The sequence below is a fragment of the Haliotis rufescens genome, unplaced genomic scaffold (genome assembly GCF_023055435.1).
Source record: "Haliotis rufescens isolate VD_foot unplaced genomic scaffold, xgHalRufe1.0.p SCAF_54, whole genome shotgun sequence".
Taxonomy (NCBI): domain Eukaryota; kingdom Metazoa; phylum Mollusca; class Gastropoda; order Lepetellida; family Haliotidae; genus Haliotis; species Haliotis rufescens.
In genome coordinates this window covers 77,976-102,349 of record NW_025964268.1, presented here as the reverse complement: position 1 = coordinate 102,349, position 24,374 = coordinate 77,976, and the positions used below count along the sequence as shown (strand labels likewise).

General features: G+C 40.1%; 1 protein-coding gene across 1 annotated transcript in view; it reads left to right on the top strand.

Annotated features, from left to right (window-relative positions):
- Positions 1–24,374, top strand: part of LOC124138519 (protein mono-ADP-ribosyltransferase PARP14-like) — a 48,665-nt gene that overhangs the window by 11,622 nt on the left and 12,669 nt on the right. The window contains exons 2-16 of the mRNA XM_048385128.1: positions 3,345–3,481; positions 3,967–5,068; positions 5,607–5,789; positions 5,944–6,255; positions 6,999–7,241; positions 9,284–9,523; positions 10,904–12,652; positions 12,838–13,114; positions 13,689–13,912; positions 14,597–14,676; positions 15,016–15,237; positions 15,909–16,124; positions 16,599–16,701; positions 16,832–16,969; positions 19,761–19,826. Coding sequence (XP_048241085.1) covers positions 3,345–3,481; positions 3,967–5,068; positions 5,607–5,789; positions 5,944–6,255; positions 6,999–7,241; positions 9,284–9,523; positions 10,904–12,652; positions 12,838–13,114; positions 13,689–13,912; positions 14,597–14,676; positions 15,016–15,237; positions 15,909–16,124; positions 16,599–16,701; positions 16,832–16,969; positions 19,761–19,826 — 5,292 coding nt within the window. The remainder of the gene's footprint in view (positions 1–3,344; positions 3,482–3,966; positions 5,069–5,606; positions 5,790–5,943; positions 6,256–6,998; positions 7,242–9,283; positions 9,524–10,903; positions 12,653–12,837; positions 13,115–13,688; positions 13,913–14,596; positions 14,677–15,015; positions 15,238–15,908; positions 16,125–16,598; positions 16,702–16,831; positions 16,970–19,760; positions 19,827–24,374) is intronic.

Here is a 24,374-nt window from a genome sequence, read left to right as displayed (position 1 = left end):
AAAGTAATGGGCTTAGATTCATAGACTCCGTACAGTTTCTGTTATCTTCCCTGGACAATTTAGCCAATGCGAACAATCCCGATGACTTTGCGATAACAAATAAATATACTGATAAGATAACTCGTCATTTGTTGCTGAGAAAAGGTGTATATCCTTACGAATATATGGATGATTGGTCTAGATTCGAAGAAACTGAATTACCACCCCTCGAATCATTCTATAGTAACTTAACAGAATCTAGAATAACAGATGCCGATTATGGTACTATTCCAGTCCCGGACTATCGTGGGATGCATTGTTGAAGAAGACCGGCGTAGAACTTAAACTACTCACAGATTACGATATGCACTTATTTATTGAGAAAGGATTAAGAGGTGGTATATCGATGGCAGCTAAAAGGTATTCTAAGGCTAATAATAAATTAATGGAAGGATACGATCCGAGTAAACCCGACACGCATATATTATATCTCGACGCTAACAATTTGTACGGATGGGCTATGAGTCAACCTTTACCCACGGGTGGTTTTGAATGGGTCAATGTGAATGATATCCATAATAATGATGCGAATAAAGGGTACATACTAGAAGTTGACTTGGAATATCCAAATTCCTTACATAAAGACCATAACAGTTATCCGCTAGCTCCCGAAAGATTAATGGTTAATAAAGACTGGATGTCGGAATATCAACACTCCTTGATGGGTAATAGTAGGTTAGCTAACGTAGAAAAACTCGTACCAAATTTGATGGATAAGACAAAATATATAGTTCACTACAGAAATCTCCAGTTGTATCTATCGTTAGGTATGAAACTTAAGAAAATACACAGAGTTCTAAAGTTTGATCAAAGCCCTTGGATGGAGCCCTATATAAGGTTGAACACAGATTTAAGAAAGATAGCTACTAGCGATTTCGAAAAGAATCTGTATAAGCTCATGAATAACTCAGTATTTGGTAAAACTATGGAGAATCTAAGGAAGTGTGTTGATGTTAAATTAGTCAGATCTAATGAGGAAGAAAGACTCAGGAAACTTATAGCCAGTCCGGCTTTTAACAGAAGCAAGATATTCGATAACGACTTAGCCGCGTTACATATGCAGAAGAGTAATATAAAATTCAACAGACCGGTGTACGTCGGTATGAGTATTCTCGACTTGTCAAAACACTTAATGTATGACTTTTATTACAACGAACTTAAGAAGCAATACGGCGATAGATGCGAAGTGTTATATACCGACACAGATTCTTTGTTGATGGAAATACAAACCGAGGATGTGTATAAAGATATGGCAGGAGAAAAAAAAATGTACAACACGAGCGATTATCCAAAAGATAATCCACTGCACAGCGTAGTAAATAAAAAGGTGTTAGGTAAGATGAAGGATGAATGTGCTGGGACCCCTATAGCGGAGTATGTAGGATTAAGACCTAAGATGTATTCTATAAAGAAGTCCGATAATGGAGAGATAAGAAAAGCTAAGGGTGTTAAGAAGTATGTGGTAAAAAAGCATATCAAACACGAACAGTATAAAGAATCATTATTCAACCGTATAACGTTCAAACACGAGATGAACTCTTTAAGAAGTTACAATCACAGGATATATGGATTAAGAATGAACAAGACATCATTATCCCCCTTAGATACAAAGAGATGGATTGATAATGATGGTGTAACTACCTATGCTTATGGTTATGGTGGTAATACCGTACCGTCGGGAACTATGAACAACTCTTCTCGTACAAATGCCCTAACCGGTCCATCTTGAAGATAATAAAGAATAGGCTCTCCTTCTTTCGTAACCAATCGACTAATGTTATACGTCTTAATGGACCATGTGGGATTGGTTGCGCGACGTAGGCCTCCTTCGAGTTCACTGGCCTGGTATAAATATCTTACCCTTACTCTATCCGGAAGTTTTCGTTCTTTGCCTCTCCTCGTTGCTGAAGATTCGGAAGTCACGGATTTCATTTTAATAGCATCGGATGGTTTCTTCCCTATTAATCTCGTCACTTCATTATTCAACGCTGATACAACGGCTGGTAATCGTGTCACCCATTCGGTTGATCTCAATCGTTCCGATTTCATTTCAATCCCATACTGATAGCCAAACAAACGTTCCGCTAATGTCCGGTTAAATCTTTCAACGATAGCTTGACTGCGGTGGGCCTCTCTTTCACCACGGACGATTTCGACATCGTGCTTTGTTAACAGTTTAGTTACCGATCCCATAAACTCGCGACTGGGATCTACTTGAAATAGCATAGGCCATTTTAGCGGTCCGCGTTTATATATGCGGCTCAGTGCATTAGCTACTTCTGTTGAATCTTTTGAGGTTAATGGCTCAGCCTCTTTGTATCGACTAGCCACATCCACTACTGTTAAAGCGTATTTATACGTTTTGCGTTTTACCTTATCATGGGGAAGAAACAAGAGGTCAGCCTGATGAACTTCATTCGTTGTAAAAATATCAAACTTCTTCCTCGGTATATAACGCGGTGCCGGTAAATATATCTGCCACATCGCTTGTTTCTTTAACCAATCCTTGGCCACATCTTTAGATACCTTAGCCGCGGTGGCTAATTTTTTTATTGCTCCTATACCTTTCCAATATCCTCGTGGGCTATAGTAAATTTTATCCATTATTAATTAATATTGATGTTTCATTTAATACAACTCATGACTATCATTGAATCGCATCATCATTTACACAGAAAAATGCCCCCTGTAGTAGCAGTATAGGTATATGAATCTGGCTCCAGTGGAAGTGGTCCAGAACCATCATTACCTATAAAAATTTATACCATTGGCTCCAGGTGGTGGTGAGCTGGAGTCAATTTAACTTAATCTCATGACTATCGTTGAATCGCATAATCATTTTGGCATAAAAAATGCCACCTGTAGTAGCAGTATAGGTACATGAATTTTGCTCCAGTGGAAGTGGTCCAGAACCATCATCACCTATACTACTCTATTTCTGTTTTAGTCCAGTAGTATTCCCCTATTGCTGTTTTAAAAACAAATTAAACTGAATTAAGTTGGAAAGCCAAACAGATCGTCACACATAAAACTCAATGGAAAAGCAACTTGCTGTCAATTGAGCCGTAAACTGAATGCAAGCAAGCGCACGTGAGTGGATTTCATTCTCTTGCCCTGCATGGCCTTGTAACTGTCGAAATGATGCCATACATTTTTACGGATTTTTTTCATTTTTATCAAAGTACCCTTTCCCTTACATGCATTTACATGGTACAAGTCTTTCTGTAACATCTTGGTACAAGTGTATCAAAGTTGAATCACTGATTGGACGAAAAGTGACCTGTTCTCGTTGTCCCATCGCACAGATGCACGCAAGATACTGGACGAGCACCTGATGTCAGAGTGTAGGTATGAGGGAGGCGTGTCGACAATATCGGCGGTGAGGTGTCCCGACGAGCTCATACCCGAACCTTGGCTGGAAGATCCTCCACGTTACAGCACGGTAATGATAACTCTTATATTTGAAAAAATAGAACTGTCATTTTTTCATGAAAAATACTTTGAGATCAGTGATTAAATGTGTAGCAATTTCAGTCGTAACGTTTGTACGTATGACAACAATATCCCTGATATTTTCAGGACAAAACAATATTTCATTGGGACAAAAAGTCAACATTTAGGAACATTGTTTGAAAAATATATGTGTTTAATTAACCATTATGTGTAGTGAAAAAGTTGATATCTTAATGAAGCTTTTATGTTATACTGGACCAGACACCTAATATCACGGAAGAAGGTCCACCATGTAACTCAAACAGCCCCCAACCCCTAGCAAAACACGATCCTGTGCCAAGCTCAGTTTCCGATTTTCTAATACCATCACATGCTCAAACAGCCCCAACATCCCAAAAACAAATTACGAAATCGCAACAATCCGAAGGGGACAGCCAATTATCAAACAATCAAGACCAATCTCCCTCTTCCCAGGTATCTCCAAGCCATGGATCAAATTCCCCATATCAGACACCTGGTATTGGGTATCTGGCGCATCTGCCAATTAGAGATCATCCGACTGCTGCCCAATCCTCACAGTTATCTCCAGAGACACCTAGAATTCCCCAAGGCCCACAACAGAATGACCAGGGACCCAGAAATCAAGGGCCACAGGACGCTCTTCAGAACATGATCCCAACCAGAGAACCTGGTGGATCACCAAGACTGCAACATGTCGAATTCACACAGAACATGCATCAAGGACCTGCTCGACAGATGCACCTAGTAGGTCCTCCGCAGAACATCCAGACAGTCTTTCCTGAGACATATCCACATCCTGACACTGTACAGCCATGCAATGATGACCCTTGGAATCTCCCGCAAAACCCGCAACACCCACAACACCCACAACACCCGCAACACCCACAACACCCACAACACCCGCAATACCCGCAACACCCACAACACCCGCAACACCCGCAACACCCACAACACCCGCAACACCCGCAACACCTACAACACCCACAACACCCACAACACCCGCAACACCCGCAACACCCACAACACCCGCAACACCCGCAACACCCGCAACACCCGCAACACCTACAACACCCGCAACACCCGCAATATCCTCAAGCAACTGGACACCCTCAATATGGCAATCCTGGGAGAATTCCACAACCAGATCCAAATAACTATTTCCCATACCCACGTGGGACCTATCTACCACACCAACCACATCCAACACAGGGTCAGCACTACAAATTTCCAATACAAGGTGAACCATACCAAAATCCAACACCAGGTCAACCACACCAACATCCAAATAAACCCCAGGCATACCATCATCCACCACTCCAACCATACTATCAAGAACCCTATCCACCAGCTGAACAATATCCACCAGGAAGCTACCCAGGAGCTCAAAACTACCAACAAGGACGCCAAATGCCTTCTCCCCACCAATTGTTTGGGGCACATCTCCAAGAGCAGACATATCCTTCAACAATACCCAATCAACAACGATCTGCCTCTGAACACCCAGGTCCCCAACCTATCCAGGACTCACACAAACAGGATGAACTGAAGCGTAGAGGTATGGTATATCTGGCTCAATTATTTCGAGAGTTCCACTGGATATGTCTATGTTATACCAGATACAAAAGTTAAAAGATATTGATGTCACAGAATGAAATGAACAGCATCTTCCACAATTTAGATATCTCGATCAAGGAACGCACAATACACATAAGAATCGAATGTAATATCTTTCCGATATATGCGCATATGTATTTTAGCAATTCTCAATCAAGGTCAATTTAAGTCATATGTCGTCACAGTGCTCGGGATAAACATCATTCATTTACTCGAGACAGAGCATCAGTAATTCGTCGTAGCTTGTTGTCTAAAGAGTTCTGAGTTGTATACTGACATTGAAGTCCTTCCTTGGTTTAACGGGTATATGATTTGAGGCCTTCATAGCATTATAACTAAGTATTGTAAACCCCTGAAAAAAATTAATTGGCCACATGCTTACATGGTATTTTCCAGCTATTGTGACCCATCTGAAATTTTGGTTTTCGAAATATTTATAAATAAATTATTCATGCATATGTTAATCGTTTCATTAATAGCCACACCAGAGGACTGTCCCACTATCCTGGAAGTGAAAGGTATACTGCCCTCAATGACTGAGGATAGTGTGAAGCTGTATTTTGAAAACAGGCGGAGAAGTGGTGGAGGAGAGGGAGAGGTGGTTAAGGTGGATATGAAGAAGGGGAAGAACAAGGCTCTGGTCTTCTTCAAAGATCCTGAAAGTAGGTGTACACTTTTAAAAGTTCGTATTAACACTTGGTAGTAATAACACTCGGAACCCCATCTACATAAAACAATACTACAGTGACAGGCAAATTAGTCCCTTGGATTTTTATCGGTGTAATATGGAAATAAAGGAGGCCATCGTTTTTTTAGCTGCAGAACGTATCCTCAAAATGAAGTCCCATCTGATTAACAAACAACGTGTGGAGGTGTTGGCTTACACGGAACCCCCCTGCCATACGTCCGCTGCTGCTGCTGATGATGATGATGATGACGATGATGAAGACGATGAAGATGATGACAAACAAGAACAGAGCACTATTGAAGTCCGGGGATTTAAACCTCATACAAACCCTGAAACTCTGGAACTTTACTTTGAAAACACTAATAGAAGTGGAGGCGGAACGGTGACAGGAAGTGAAAGGAAGGATGATGTCATCTTCATTACGTTTGAGTCTCCAGAAGGTAATCTTGACTCCTATGTTTTTGTAATACATAATTGACGATGTTAAATGATTTTGGATGTTTGTTTACAGAGAATGAACTGAAGGTGAGGTGAAATGTGGTTTAATAGTACGCGCGTGCGTGCGTGCGTGCGTGCGTGCGTGTGTGTGTGTGTGTGTGTGTGTGAGTGAGTGAATTTGAGTGTATGTGTATACATTGTGTGTTTTGTGAATGTGAACGTCAGTCCATGTATGTTTTGTCTTATGTGTTGCGTGTGCCTTGGCGTTAACGCAATGCAATGTATGTCTGTGCGTGCGTGTGTGCGTGCCTGCTTGTACAAGCCCGGTTTAATAGTACGAGCCAGATGAGATACCATGGCTCAGAATAACATGGATACCCTAGTCACTCATAATATGCTGACTCCAGCCTTGTCCCAGTCCTTGTTTTATCCCCGTAATGCCCCGTCAGGCAGGGTAACAAAAAGTACCATCTTTCGTTGTAATGCGTCGGGGAAACGAACCACACACCTCTGAGGACAGACCAGAGATTCAATTGAAGTCATTCCCAGACACATGCATATTATCCAAGCAGAGTCTGTTATGGGTCTGTAATGTAAAGCATGAGCTTTAATAAAGTGTTCAATGCAATTATTGCACTATTTTCAATTATTATAACATGATTAATTAGAGGTCACATACTAATGGTCTTATCTAATACAACAATTATATCATCTTGTTTTACAAATTCATTATTTCTGTGTTCAGTGGTCCAAAATGTACTGAAAAGGAAACACCAGGTCGATGGAGCAAATCTGACACTGAAGTTACATCGCCCAATACCTTGCTACAAGAACAGGTTTCTTGTGACTGGCGTGAGCAGCACAACTAACAAGGAGAAATTAATGCTCCTTATGGAAGAACGGGCACGTGGAAGCATCGTTACTGATGTCCTGTATGGGGAAGAGCCCGGGAAAGCATTGGTAACTTTTGAGGATCACAATTTCCCAGGTAAGAGATAACATTATACATATTGTAGCGCAGCTACGTATAATCTACAAGAACTACAGTACATGTAGTTAGTCATGTGGTGTGTCTGCTTGGATTGGCAAAGAAATGGAATTTGGGCAAGAAGTTTATCTTAAGCTTCAAATAGCCTCTTCTCTTCCAATGATTTACCCACCTGAATCAGAAATATAAAGAGTCCAGTGAAACCTTCTCATCTGTTTCATATCAAGATCTATGCTTAAAGATTCGGAGTAACAATATCTATCCAAGACTGTATGACAAGTAGGATGACTTCCACTTTCCAAAAGTCAAATAGCAGTTCCATCCCTTGAGGTCTACATTTCAGAAACTTTGAGGTACAATCAAGCATGCTCTTCCTATGAAGATTTCAAAGAGCGTCATACAACGCTTGCTTAAAAGTCCTTTGATCTGGCTTACATTTCAATATTCACGGCTTGAGTAAAGCTTTCCAAACGTTTTAAAGTAAACACATGGAGGACAAGTATAATGTTCGATACCGTTTGCAAGGTTACTTTACCGTATGTTCCCGTGGTTATTTTTTAGATGAACAATCTATGAATGAATATTGCCTTTGCAATTTTTGTTCCACCGGTGCCACCTGTAGGGAATTATACGCTAACCTTTTCGCGAACAGGGGGCACGTGTGGCCCTGTCGTCTAAGGCGCCGAGATTCGATGTGCAGAATTGCGTCCCTTGGGCACGCCAGAATCCTGTGATTGTGGGTTCGAATCCCGGTTCACCCCGATTATGTTTCTAGGTTTGTCAGCACCATACCCATGCTCGTGGGTTTCACCGAAGTGGTAAACGTCCGAGACCTGCATCACTTCGGGCTTTCCTCCCACATTAAGCTGACACGCCGCGATATAACTAATACTGCTGCGTTAAACCCAACTCACTCACTCAATATTCGCGAACGCCTTGTATCATCACTATTTGGTAGTGATTCATAAGCACATGCTTATAAGATAGTCGAAATCGTACAATCGACTCGAGATTTATTATGAATAAGGAAATGGTTTAATTTAGTTTATCCATGTCATTGTAACATTGAAGTGATTCATACAACAGATGCCCACCTAGATGTGTTCAAATTAAGACGAAAGCTCATGTTTTCCCTTTTTCGTTATTACAACACTATTCTAACATCGTTACAAGTGTAACGGGTAACACTAATATCTGTACCTGAGGAGAAAATCTGTGAGGGGGTTTAACGTCGCGTTCACGATTATTACATCTTTATAACAACGTGTATGCACGTGTGTGTGCATTTGCGCGTGCGTGCGTGTGTGTGTTTGTACGAGTTCAGACTGATGTCAGTTGTATAGTGCTAGCCAACTGATATATCATGCCGCAGTTTAACATGGATACCCTACTCAGAAACAAGATACTTACTTCGAGCCGACCAGTTCTTGATTTAACTAGGCAGGGTAACAACAAACACCATATTTTGGTATGATGTGCCTTGCTGGTAGACACTGTCCACGAGACCAAGAGACATATTAAAGATGAAAATAGATAGATTATGAAACATTTAAATGAACTCAACGTCAAGCTATCTACGACCGCATCCATGGTCTAGTGGTAGAGCGTCCACCCGGAGAGCGGAAGGTCCGGGGTTGAATCCCCGGCCGCGTCATACCAAAAGACGTTAAAAGATGGTACTTGTTGTTTCCATGCCTGGCGCTCGGCATTTAGGGGCTAAAACAAGGACTGGTCGGCTCGGAGTCAGTATACTGTGTCTGAGAGGGGTATCATGTTAAACATGGTATCTCAGTCTGCTAGCACTATAAATCGGCACGGTATCTCAGTGTGCTAGCACTATAAATCGGCATCAGTCCGGACTAGTACAAGCAGCCACACACACACACGTGCATGCACGTCGCTATATAAGTGCAATAATCTTTGACGCGACGTTAAACCCAATTTCACCTCACCTCAATCTATGTACAAGTGTAAACAACATTCTATCGGTATCGTTTGATAGTAATTAACAATTATAGCTTCCTTATCATCTCACCTTTCAGACTTCGAAAGATTGCAAGAAGAGTGCAGGAGAAGGAAGTCTGGCGGACAACACATCATGGTTCATAAAGTACCTGTATGTGACAGTGTGGTTGTAAGGGGACTGAAGGCAGAGTCGACTGAAGACACTGTGCAATTATACTTTGAAAATATAAGATCTGGCAACACTGATGGAATCCCAGCTACAGCCTCCTTGCACAATGGTGATGGGTATTGCATTGTCAAGTTTGAGGATTATAGAGGTAATTTAAATTTCATCTGTTCGACGTAGTGAGTGAATTCGTATGGTTTAACGTAACTTTGGGAAGCATTTTAGTTATGTGTCTGCGTGTCAGCTTTATGTGGAGGAAGCCCGAAGTGATGCATGTCTTAGATATTTACCACTGGTGAAACCCTCAAAGGAATATAGAAATATAATCAAGCTGTCGGCTGGGCCACCCATGCCCAAAAAAATAGAAAACACATCGAGACATCACTACCAATATATCAGTACAGCCATACCGTGAGTGAGTGAGTGGGTGAGTGAGTATGGGTTTACGCCGTTTTTAGCAATATTCCTGCAGTATCACGGCCGGGGACATCAGAAATGGGCTTCACACGTGGTACCCATGTCGGGAATCGAACCTGGGTATTCGGCGTGCCATACCGCCTGGCATGGGTACAATGTAGCACGTAATGATGACTAGCTTAATTGAGAACTTCTCAACTTAATTATTGCCCTCAGCTGACTGTGCCAACCAGGGCCCCTTGCCTGGTGTGATATGATTGGCTTATTTTATATGAATTATGCATTTATGTGTTATGACTTTCAAACATCTCGTACATGTATTATATGAAATGTTGATAGTGAAGCGAATGCTTGGAGTCCTCTGAGTGTTTAAAGGATTGCAGTCCTATCCATATTTTGACTGTTTACAAAGCGTGAAGATCCGGGTAGGAATAGGTCTTCAGCAATCCATGCTTGCCGTAAAAGGCGACTATGCTTGTCGTAAAAGACGATTAACGGGATCGGGTGGTTAGGCTCGCTGACTTGGTTGATGCATGTCATAGTATCCCAATTTCGTCAATCACTGGATTGTCTGGTCCAGATTCGTTTATTTACAGACCGCCGTCATGTAGTTGGAATATTGCTGAGTGCAACTGTTTACTTTCTTGTATTCTCTGAGCTTATGTCATTGCAATATAATGCCAACTTTGGCGTGAGACTCGATTTCTGATATACTGTGGAGTTAAACACTATTTATAATCTCTCTTTCACGGCGTGTCAGCTCAAAGCCGGACGTGGTATAGGTCGGGTCGACCTGGATTCGAACCCATAATCATGTTTCTGAGGTGCCAAAGGGACGCAAAACTGCGCAGCGAGTTGCGGAGCCTGAAACGATTGCGACACCTGTACTCTCATATGGTACAGGTAGAATTGGTAGGGGTAATAAAATGTGCATGTTCTGACACATGGGCCATGGCGTGTTTATATCAGCAACAACCCCTACCCGATACCCTGCTGTGTCATCAAAGTTCGATGCAACAGAACTTTTGCTGCATCATCAATAAAATTATATATATTTCATTTATTGATCTAACTTCAGTCTGAAATCAGATGAATATGTGTTTTCTGGTTTCAGCCATAGATAAAATCCTTCCAAAGCAACACACGATTGGTGGTGCAAAACTGACTGTGACGCTTTACATGGAATGTCTTGGACTAGGCAGTGAGGATACGGATGGATCTTGGTACACACAACCAAAACCATTTACTGTCCAAGACCTTGACGAAACCAAATGTAGGTTTCTGCAAACCTCAAAGACTGATAAGGAGGAGCTCAAACGGAGACTGAAAGAGCGACATGCCGAAATCATATGGCTCTCTGTCTTTTCTGCAACGATGACATGCACGCTCAACAAGGATGCCCCAAATGCTGTCAAGCTAGCAAAATCTTGGCATAAAGACACAGAGGACTATCTGAAAGGTTTTATTGATCACTTTAAAACTGAAGAATTTACAACCCTTGAACAGATGTGGGGGGATGTGAAGAAGAATTTGACCGATATCCCCAAGTCAGAGTCTGTTCTCGTTGATACGTCTGATGCAGAACATAAGGTGATAATAGTCGGTCATGCCAGAGAAGTACAGCAAGTCGGTACCAAAGTGAAGGAAACTGTAGAAGGCGTAGAGAACGAATTCAGAAGAAAACAGAGGGAGATTACTGAGCCGATCAAAACTTTGAAGCCACTTCAGCTCCAGCTCCTTGTGATGGATGGATATGTAGCAGATATTGAGAAGCGGTATCCTGCAGATTTGAAAGTGACCGTCAATGTCGAACAAAACGAGATGATTTTCAAAGGTCAAGTGAACGAAATCAACGAGTGTAAAGTTTTAATGTATGAAAGATGTACGAGTTACAGTTCACACAGACTTACACTTTCCCAGGGACTGGTTTCCTTTCTAGATCAAAAGGACGTGAAGGCTATGGTCATGAACAAACTGAAGGATAAGAAGATCACTGGAGTATGGGATATTGAAAGCAAAAATGAAACTGTAATTGTCATGGCAACGACGGAAGAAAATGGTGCTGCTCTAGGGCGAACGCTCAAAGAGATGATCGTAGAGCATCATGAGCCAATTGATGAAGAAAATACCTCCCTTTTGTCTACTGACAAGTGGACAGCCTTTCAAAAAGCAACAGTGGACAGATATGGCAGTTTTGTGAGTCTAAACATTGACCGGAACGCCTCCCATGTTGTAATTGTTACCTTTGACAACACAATTAATGAAATCAAAGAGGAGGTTCGCAACTTTATCCTACAGAACTCGGTGTATAGGAAAATTGTGAAAATGCCCAGCCCAGTCTACAGATTCCTACGTGTGTATAGAGAAAGCGAGCTCGATGATATTAGTCATGCCATGGTGAAACTGGACTACAAATCGACACCACAACAGATAACAGTTAGTGGCTGCCAGGAGGCCCTTACCAAAGGTGTGCAGGATTTGACAAGTCTTGCAAAGAAGGTAATTTATAAGAAACACACCCTCAGGAAGTCTGGGATCGGAAGGTTCATCAATTCTGAGATTGGGAAAAGAGACATTGGCTCAACAGAGAAAAAGAGTCAATGTATCATAGAAACGTCATTTGATGAATCAGTCAAAGTAAGAGTCGAAACGATTGGCGTAATACCTGCCTCAATCTCTTCTTCACCACGGGGTAGAAACCCAACTGGGACCAGAGTTATCGCTAGCTGTGACATAGACTCGAAAAGAAGGCTTGATGTTGTCATAGGTGACATCACAGCTATGGAGGTTGACGTCATCGTCAATGCAGCTAACGACAGGTTAGATCACATTGGAGGATTGGCAAAAGCCATAGCAAATAAGGGTATGTATATTGTTTTTATTTGATGCTTTTATAATGTATATTTGCTGTGCTAGGACATGATTAATTCAACCATACAAACAACTTGTTGTGATTCTGTCAATATACACAACCAGATAACAATACCAGGCAATTTCAAGGATTCCTACATCTTCACATCGAGTTTACGATTAACATAATGTTATCAGGTGGACCTACAATTCAACGGGAGAGTGATGAATACACTAAGAACAAGGCTTTGAGAGCGGGGGATGTTGTAACTACTGGTGCAGGACGTCTCCCCTGTAAAATGGTTGCCCATGCCGTCGGTCCGTGTTGGTCTGGTGGTCATGCTGGGGAGGAAGGAGACCTGAAAGATGCCATCATGTTAAGCATGGAGAAGACAGACAGACATGGATACAAGTCTATTGCGTTACCTGCTCTTAGTGCTGGAATATTTGGGTACCCAGGAAATCTTGCTACAAGGTTAGATCAAGACTGAATGGTGTCGTCTAGATTTGTGTCTTTACAAAGTATACCTCACAAATGCATTATGTCTAAAAGAACGTCACGAATTGCCTTTTGTTCGTTCAATTAACTAAAATAGAGAATATTTCTAAACGTTTGACATGTATGTTGTTGGAGTGAGTGAGTGAGTCAGTGAGTGATGTGGGTTTACGCCACTTTGGTATTCCAGTTATATCATTTATGTGCTTGGGAACGTTCAGGTGAATGAGATATGCATTCATGTCAATAAAGTCGTGTATGTCATTCGTACATGATACTAACGTTCATCAACCAAGTCAAATCAACCTTGCCATCAACTGGAAACGTTGAACTCATTGAAATCCTCAAGTGTATGTTAGTCTCGTAAATGAGAAACCACATTTTAACTCATATGCACATACTATTCTAATGCTATTTTTATAACAAATAATAAGTAAATATGCACACGAATGGTGTGTTTTCGGGACTCTTTTGCAGGAACATCTAACTACAGTCAATATCTGATGTATCAATATTCTTATTTCTAGATGATTAGCTTTATGTCTCTTTTCAGGCACATTGTTGAGGCCATTAAGAAATTCTTCACTCTGGAGAGTCCAAAAAGCGGCGTGACGAATGTGTACCTGATTGACATGGGCGGGCAAACCACCCAGCTGTTCGCCGAGGCTCTACAACTGGTGTTCAGTGATCGAAGAGTGGCGCTGACACAGAGCAACAATACAACTGATTCACGCCCTCCAATAGCTACAAAACCCAAACCAGTCACTGGTGGTGTCCGTAAATATTTTTTGGAGTTGTTCGAAGCTTAAGATATGTAATATAACATAAGAGCTCTTTTCTGGTGACCGCCTCCGTGGTCTAGTTGATACAGCGTCTTTCCAGAGTGCGTATGGTCGTCGGTTCAATCCCCTGGTGTTTCATACCAAAAGACGTTAAAAGATGGTACTTGTTGTTACCCTGCATGGTGCTCAGCATTTAGGGAATAAAACAAGGACTGCTCAGCCTGGAGTCAGTATACTGTGTCTGAGTGGGGTCTTCATGATACACGCCAGCATGTTATCTTAGTTGCCTAGCACTATAAAATGGGCATTAGTCCATACTAGTACCAGCAGCTACGAACAGATGCATGCCCATAGCTGTATAAGCGCAATAATCTAGAAGGCTAAACCTCATTTCACCACACACCCTCTTTCTCTCTCAACTATTAGTTATTTAACTATTGAGTTATTTGGGCTTTTTAAAGCTGTTTTTGACGGTATTCAGTGTTTAATAATTACACCTACGAGCATAGTCACGGTTCTGGCAACCCAAGGTTGTCTTTATGAGTTACCTTCACTTAGAATGTGCACACAAGTCAGTGTTTGTGGCACTCAGGGTGCTTACAGACAATTCCCTGTCTGACATCATGTTACTTGAATATTGATTTGATTAGTACATGGCTGTGTTTCTTTCTCTCACAAGGTGTCCTTCCAACTCAAGGACAGAAAGCATCTTCACACAGCAAAGTGACAATTGTCAAAGGCGAAATTGCGAAACAAAAAGTAAGTATGGTATATTAAGTGCTAAGCTGTGTAATATGATGATCGCTCTGTCTTGTGTAGTGCGTGTCTTTCAATTGCAATGCTTTGCGTGATGTATAAGAGTCTTAAATGGATGATGAAGTGAAGGAACAGTAATAAGGGTACTCATGTTGGCTTCTACATTAAGCTTTCCTAATCAATATAAACGGTCTTTCTATTGTGTTGCTACTGTAAGTCAACCAAGATGTTATCTGATCATTGAAATTGTAGATATACACAGAAACACGCCCGAGCACCTTCTTTTTTATTTCATATTATCGCAGTCTTAAAGTGTTTGTAATCAGCAAGCATTTTCAATAGGCTGATGCTATCATAAACTCAACGTCCAACAACCTTGATCTTAACAACGGAGCTGTGTCCAAGTCGATCCTGAAAGCTGCAGGGAACACAATACAGGATGAGCTGTCAGTGAAGTATCCCCAAGGAATAAAGCCGGGAGATGTTGCTGTCAGTTCTGGAGGAGACTTGGGATGTCGTGTGTATCATGCCTGTCTGTCCACTGCAAGTGCCTCTAGTTCTGATGTAAGTTAACCCAGTTATTTTTGTATCTCTGAATCTGAAGCGTCTTTTGTAACCAACAATTCAGCCGTTTTGGTTTATTAGCCTGATAAAGTTAAGTGAGCTTATGTCGTGTCCTGTTTTGACCAGTGGCTATCATTCGTCGTCCGTCGTAAACATCTTCTCCTTGGAAACCATTCCAGTGAAACTGAACTTTCATATGCTTCTTCCCACCAATGACAGCCCAATTTGTTCAAGAGCTAATCTGATTTTCACTATGGCCGTCTCGTTAGCCATATTGGCAAAGCTATTTATGGCCATTATTCAAACATGTTCTTTCATAATAAAATAAAATTTGGTATACGTTTAGTTAGCAGTGGTGCTCCAAACATAGGTTCCTTTTTCACGATATTCAAAACTTTGATCCTATTTTTTACACTTTGACCATGCCTGTAAATTCGTAAAGCTCGTAAAGCTTCACACTTGAAACATCATCTCCTCAGTGACCACAACCCCAATGGGGCTAAAATGTCACATACCTGTTCCTAAAAATGATGACACCCCAATTTTTTCAAGAGGCTCGAATCCTATCTGACATAGCAACCATATCAAGAATCTATTTGTGGACATTCATGAAAGATGGTATTTGTTAAGATGGTATGTATTTTTCTCCATATTGCCTTTCCCCTGAACAGGTTCTTCAGAATATCATTCTGAAGTGTTTGCAAACAGCTTCTGATGACGGATGCCGAACCATTGCCTTCCCAGCCCTAGGCACAGGGAACCTGGGCTATGCACCTGACTTCGTGGCTCAGACTATGTACACAGTTGTCAATAACTTTCAAGAGAGAAGCACCTCACTGGAAGAAGTTCGAGTAGTGATTTATCCATCAGACAAACAAGTCATCCAGGTAAGAGATAACACATAATTACAGCATTATTATTATTATTATTATTATTCCATCATTCCAAACTGACTTTCGCGTGAGATGTAGTATGGGTGTGATCAAACATATTTCCATGTGTTAGAAAACAACACCTGATGACAAATGACGAACCATTGCGTTACTAACCCTTGACATTGGGAACTTTGGCTCTGCAACTGATTTCATGGCTCAGACTATGTACACAGTTGCAAAGGAGATAAGGCTGTAATTGCATTCTATCACAACGCTTTGCGTGTCATTGTGAGTTTGTGACGTCACCAGTTACCATAAAAAGGTCGAAGATTCATGCGGGATGACCTGATAGAATCTCACACTCATACTGTTATTAAAAGACACTCGATGGAGATTCTTAATCTTAAACAAGGAATATATTTTATTTTGTGTTATTTCTGTACTCAAAGAGTATGTATGTGTTTTCTTTTTCAATCCTTCACAAAGGCCTTTGAAAAGTATAAAAGACAAATGGAGACAGGAGAGATAACTGAGCCAGCAGTTGGGATAAAGGATCGCCGTTCTTTCTTTGAACAACTGAGCACTGAAGGTATGCAGAGACTTTTGTTTTCTGTGTTGAGGGAAACCATTTCTTGTTCTTTTGTTGAAATAGGGACAGTATCTCGTTCATTAAATTGTTCAGTTATATTTGAATACATACATTTTAACTTGTATTGAAGAGTCATTGGTATCCGAGACTGAATCGGACGGACTTCAGATTGGACGGCTCAACGTTCAGATCAAACAAGGGGACATAACCAAGGAGGACGCTGACTGCATCGTCAACAGTACAAACCCTGACCTGGACCTACAAAGAGGTAAAACAAGAGCGGGTTGACGCTGTAGATCAGTAGTAGTTTGTATTGCTTGTTACCGTTAAACTGTTAGAAGGATATCTCGCTTTATAACACAGCTGTGATGTGTTCAGTTGTGAAAACCGTTCAGTATCTCTGCAATGAAACTGGAACGTCTTGGATCTGAAGACGTGTTGGGCCATGGTATAACTTGTTTATGGTATAGAACTGAAAAAAAATTGAACATTCAATTTCGTAATCGTCTTCTCGGTAATCTGAAACACTGATATAATATGTACAACTATAGTTGGATTCAGATTGCAGATTGCATTCGGCTCGTGTTGTACTTGGCTGGGATATGTTTGTGAGATGTTTGCATGTGTTTGCGTGATGTTTGCATGTGTTTATGAGATGTTTGCTTGTGATTGTGAGATGTTTGTATGTGATTGTGAGATGTTTGCTTGTGATTGTGAGATGTTTGCTTGTGATTGTGAGATGTTTGCTTGTGTTTGTGTGATGTTTGCTTGTGATTGTGTGATGTTTGCTTGTGATTGTGAGATGTTTGCTTGTGTTTGTGTGATGTTTGCATGTGTTTGTGAGATGTTTGCATGTTTGTGTGATGTTTGCATGTTTGTGTGATGTTTGCTTGTGTTTGTGAGATGTTTGCATGTGATTGTGAGATGTTTGCTTGTGATTGCGAGATGTTTGCTTGTGTTTGTAGGATGTTTGCTTGTGATTGTGAGATGTTTGCTTGTGTTTGTGTGATGTTTGCACGTGTTTGTGAGATGTTTGCATGTTTGTGAGATGTTTGCATGTGTTTGTGATTGGTGCCACCTCCGGGGTAAGATGTGCTCACCTTTTCGCCAACACCTTTTATCAACACTAGTTCGTAGTGATTCTTTTGTTATAAACTGCGGGCAGAAGGAAGTACACGCATTCTAAACGTTATCAAAACGTTACTGGTCTGAAAACACTCGCCGAAACACTGCAAACTAAAGGTAAAAAATACATAGAGGTTATCACGCGAGTGTGTTTGGGGATGGTAAATATCCTGTATTAGGAATAAACATTGTATTTAGCGAGCCTTGGCGAGCTAAATACATAGTGTTTATTCCTAATACAGGATATTTACCATCCCCGAACACACAAGCGTGATAACCTCTTTATCATATAATGTCATTCTTTAATTCTGTGCTTCAAAATCGCTTTCCCTCTCTCACAAACATTAACCGAAACATTGCGAGTTTTCCTGGAATGCGCGCATTAATATTTATTACGTCACAGGGTAAGTGATGTGTCAGTCGGACAGTGACAGTAGCCAATATAGTTCCAACTGAAATCTATTTCTTATGCAGTGGCGAAGCAACATAAACGCAAAACAACAATTGTTTTTAATTGCCTTTCGCGGCAATCCATCGGTCTGTCCGCTAGAGTAACTGCCCTTTGTCAAAGGGAAGCTACTCTAACCCTAGTCTATGAGACGTCACGGCCACGGTCAGACGTTGTTGACAGTCGGTCTGTCCTGTCATAACGTATGAAGTGTAGTCAGATGTACACACAGCGACAAAACGAAACAAGGTAACAATTCAAATATATTTCGGCCAAATCCAACTATTTTAATTTGTGGAGCAGGTTTCAAGCCGCAGAGATCTACAAGCACAGATATGGCTACTGATCCCGCTTGGCTAGGCCTCGTGCCCTCGAAAAATTGTTTCGAAATTTATATCTCCAAAGTTGCCAAAACTTATAAAATAGCAATTATCCCTGTAGTTTATCCAGGTTCCCGATGGTTAATTCTGACTCGATCGCCGAATGACGAGGGCGACGCCATGATTGTTTATGAACAGTGAAAGTAGTCCCTACTTGACCTTTGATATTTGCATCTCTATCCGCATATGACCCCAACGGATATCGTTTTTATCCGTTGGCTTTATCCTGCCGAGAAACCTACCCATTATATGATAAAACATGATACCCGTATCAAATACATCACCATCGAATAGCAATTTCGTGTTTTATCCACTATAAAACTTTGTTGTATACTCTCTTTTGCCCGGCAGTTTAGTCAGCATTGTACTGTGGGTTTACGTAGAGATGTCATTTGTGATTATGGAAATGTTTGTGCATCCTCTCTTCAATACCCTTCTTAGGGGATGGAATGCAGATTATATACTTAATTTACAAAAAGTTACTGTGTGTTCCCAAATATACCTGTTTGCAACTGTGCCTTGGCGCTATTTCTATATTCCAACTTCTGTATTTGCGGATGGGATGAAACTTATACACTTAATTAAAAAAATAATTATGTAGAAGATATTTGAAATTGGTGCATGCTATTGTTGAACATCAAATATTCAAATAATTCTTTGTGCTTAAGTATTTCAATACTCAAATCTTTCAGTATTAACAAGCTCCGACGCATGTTGCTCATTTTGAATATTAAAAACTATATAACCGTGATATTACTTTATAACTTTATTATAATCTGTTTAGATTTGGGCCTAGAAACAGCACATACTTTACTGTCTTGTTGCTCCCTAGTAGGGATTTCGGGGTAGACTAGGTCCCAAACAAAATGCAACCTAAAGGGATTGGCGACAAAAGGGATCGGGTAGTCATGACTTGGTTGATTGCGATAGTGTGGGACAATGGTCATAATTTCGATCACTGGATTGTCTGGTCCAGACTTTATTACTTACAGAAACGCCGTCATATATCTGGTATATTGAGCATCGTTAGACAAGAAAAGTCAATAAATAGTGAGCCTATTTGCACATATTGACATATTGAATATTTCCACGATTTTCTGTTCCAGGTGCTGTGTCCGTAGCTATCGCCACAGCATGCGGAAAAGACATGACGTCACAGTGCAAAATGAAAGGTAATGAACAAGTGCTTGTTTGGAAAAACAACGAGAATCGTTTTACATTCAAAAACAAGTATTCTTTGTAACTTGAATATGTGGTTCAATACAATAAATAGTTATGAGAAGGCTCGGTTTAATATAGCAGCTATTGGCGTTATGTGAAGTGCTGTTGGAGTTATAGGAAGACAGTTAGCAACAATTGGGTCAGATGTTCCACACGTTCTGTACCATAATACAAGGACTCAAATAATCTAACAAAAAGTCTGTGAAATCTTTTATTACATATAACATTTCTCTCCTCCAAAATAACAGTTGTCCTGTTAACTTGCAAGACGTTTTTCTAACCTAGATTGGGGGCACGGGTGGCCTAGTCGTCTAAGGCGCCGCGATTCGCTGTGCGGAGTTGCGTCCCTTGGGCAAGCCAGAAACCTATGATTGTGGCTTCGAATCCCGGTTTCTAGGTTTGTCAGCACCATAACCGTGCTCGTTGGTTTCACCGAAGTGTTAAACGTCTGACACCTGCATCACTTCAGGCTTTCCTCCCACATTAAGCTGACACGCCGTGATATAACTGGAATAATGTTAAAAGCGGCGTTACACCAAACTCACTCACTCACTCTAACCTAGATTGGTTTCGGTCTCATAACCTACATTTATTCCACACTCATGGTGCAGGACTACGATGTACATTCAGGTTCCACCTATAAATTTGTCACTCATCTTTTGCACCTCTGTTATACCCCTGTTAACAATCTCTAAATACCATTGGTTAATCTGGACCACGTGACGAAACAGCACATTTCAATGTCGACCCCCGAAATCATGTGACTGACACAGACCTCGAATATTGACTCGTCACATGACCAGTTTTGATCACATGTGATGAATATTGACTCGTCTGCTAGAAAACAACGAACAATTCACGGTTCGCAGCTAAGTTACTGTAATGAAATACAGGACGTTTTAAAGACTTCATCAACTTTTAAGTGAATTTCGGTATAACAAAGCGATAGAATATTTTGGACGAGGTAAAAATGCGAAAATAAGGACCCTCGGAAGCGACCGCTTCAGCGAGTCTGGCCACCAAAAGGGTTGGGTCCTAGGATCTTTGTTTTCGCACAGTGACCTCGTCAAGAGTAACTTTTTGTATAAGATTGCGTTGATGTCAGCGAAAAAAGGCGACTTTGGGATTGTGTAAGATACATTATGAATACTGAGAAACTCATATTACCTTTTTATATTGAGAAACTCATAGTAATATTTATACTGACAAACACAAATCACTCATAGTAATATTTATACTGAGAAGCACATAGTAATATTTATATTGAGAAACTCTAAGTACTATGTACATTGAGAAACTCTTAGTACAATGTATACTGAGAAATTCATAATACTGTGTATATTGAGAAACTCTTAGTACTATGTATATTGGGAAACTCATAATACTATGTATATTGAGAAACTCATAATACTATGTATATTGAGAAACTCATAATACTATGTATATTTTTTTGATTTAAACATATTTTATTCAGATTGAAATGGATTGGGAACAAGTTATCCAACTTAGGACTCCCTCTCCATGGTATTTACAAAGCTTGTACAGTAAATCATATACAAGAAAAACAGAAAAGAAGATGAGTGTAAAGATAACAAGAAATGTACAAAAGAGAGAGACTAGTATATGTACATTAAAGTGTTACCCAAATCTCTTTGTATGACTTATAAACATTTGCACTGCTTTAAAGATGTGTTGATTTTCGATAATGGACAAACATTCATTTCCGTTTAACATCAAATTTAAATCTAATTTAGCATTTTTGTTCACGGCGTTCTGTAAAATGTCCCGAATTATTGCTAACATAGTTTTTCTTTGGTGGACGTACAATGGACACTTTAATAAATAATGATATGCGTTTTCACATGGATCACCACATTGACATATTGGATCACATTTTACCTCTATTCTGTATAAATCATAATTTAACTGGCTTTTCATGTATCTTAATCGAGTATGATAAATATTCAACTTTCTAACACCATAGGAAAAATATGGAGGTGCAATGACTTGCTCTTTTTGTATGTATGTCTTGAATTGGGATGTAGATGTACACTTTCTACCTGCTGCAGGAATAGTGTTCCATATCCTTACAGTTGATGGAATAAAAGAACACGTTGAGTGTTTTAATCTAGTATATGGAATCCCAATATTGTCTGAATTTCTTAAATTATATGATATATTTGAACCTACAGTGGTTGGTACAATGTCTTTAAGGTAAGTTGGGGCAATATTACTTTGTATTTTGTATAACAAACATAGCTTGCGTTTCCTTCTTCGTTCTATTAACGTTTCCCATCCTGTTTCATAATACAGATGTGTGTGCGAAGTATACTTTGGGAGCCCAGTAACTACTCTGGCAGCTTCTAGTTGGAGATTTTCTAACTGAGTTGATAATTCTATATTACACCCATCCCACACTTCACACGCATATTCGAAATGGGGTCTTATGAAGATTGTATATACTTTATTTAGTGTATTTCTGTTCAATATGAATTTTAATTTTCTCATTGAATTTATCATTTTTGATGTTGACTTAATTATGTTATCTACGTGACAGGACCATTTTCCGTTTGATGCAAACGTTATACCCAAATGTTTATGATTTTGAACATTCTTAGCTTTACATTCATCAAAGTACAAGGTAATGAGGTCTGATTCATCTTTTAAGGAAAATATAACCGCTTCTGTTTTATCTGGGTTGTATTTAATTAACCAGCGTTTTGCCCAGTTACACAGCTTGCTCAGATTTAAATTTAGAGTTGATTCAACAAGTTGATTGTCTGGTGAAGAAAAGCCGAGTGCTGTATCGTCAGCAAAGAGTCTTGTTATGCAATCTAATTCATCAGCAATGTCGTTAACAAACACAATGAATAAAAAGGGACCTAACACCGACCCCTGTGGAACGCCAGCCTTCAAAATCCTTGGCTTGGATAGAGCCCCGCTTACAAACACTGATTGAGTACGATTGCTTATGTAACTGGACAGCCATTCAAGTAAATTCCCTTTTATACCATACATTTCTAATTTGTACATAAGCCCTCTATGCCAGACACGATCAAATGCTTTTGACACATCGCAAAAAACCATGCAATATTTTTCTCTATTATCTAAAGATATACAAATTTGATTATACAATTCAATTAATTGATGGACAGTGGAATGGCCTTTTTGAAAGCCCGACTGGTATTTATATAACAATTTATTGTCATGAAAGTAGTTATAAAGATGCTTAAATACAACTCTTTCAAATACTTTACCAATACAACTAATGAGTGATATTGGTCTGTAATTTGTCACAACTGAATGATCTCCTTTCTTATACAATGGCATGACATGCGCTCTTTTCCATTCTGTTGGATATGCATTTAAAGCCAATGAATGATTGAATAACATACATAAAACAATACTAATGCTGTTTACTGTTTTCTTTAATAGGTTGTTACTTATTCTGTCCGGACCAGATGCCTTGTTAATTTGAAGACATTTTATAACGTCAGATATTTCCTTTTCTGAGACAGTTAATTTGTCAAAAATACTCTTAGTGCGTTGATTGAAATATGGTAATTCTTCCCGTTCTTCTGTTAGGGTAGATATGGATTGGAAATATTCATTTAATCTCTCTGATTTTTCTAAATCTGAAAATATAGTGGGACAGTCATCGGTATCTTGTTTCCTCAACGGGGGGATGCTCGTAGATGTCCCAGAGTTTTTGACGACATATCTTAGTAATTTCCAATATGATTGTTTATTTACTATATATAGTTCCGAAAGAAATTCATCGATGTTAGAATAGAACTTTTCTTTCGCATAGCTTTTCATGTTGTTGACTTTATTGCGTTGTTTTTTGTATGCTATAATATCTGTCTCCTTATTACTTCTACGTATATTGAGAAACTCATAGTAATATTTATACTGACAAACACAAATCACTCATAGTAATATTTATATTGAGAAACTCTTAGTGCAATGAATATTGAGAAACTTTAAGCTGCGGCTCCTGTAGTAAGTCAGCCATGTTCATACACACAGGTGTGATCGGCTGCGGCTCCTGTAGTAAGTCAGCCATGTTCATACACACAGGTGTGATCACCTGCGCCTCCTGTAGTGATTCAGCCATGTTCATACATACAGGTGTGATCAGCTGCGCCTCCTGTAGTAAGTCAGCCATGTTCATACATACAGGTATAAATAGCTGCGCCTCCTGTAGTGAGTCAGCCATGTTCATACATACAGGTGCGATCAGCTGCGCCTCCTGTAGTAAGTCAGACATGTTATACACACAGGTGTGATCAGCTGCGCCTGCTGTAGTAAGGCAGCCATGTTCATACATACATATGTGATCGGCTGCGGCTCCTGTAGTAAGTCAGCCATGTTTATACAAACAGATGTGATCAGCTGCGCCTCCTGTAGTAAGTCAGCCATGTTCATACACACAGATGTGATCAGTGCGCCTCCTGTAGTAAGTCAGCCATGTTCATACACACAGATGTGATCAGCTG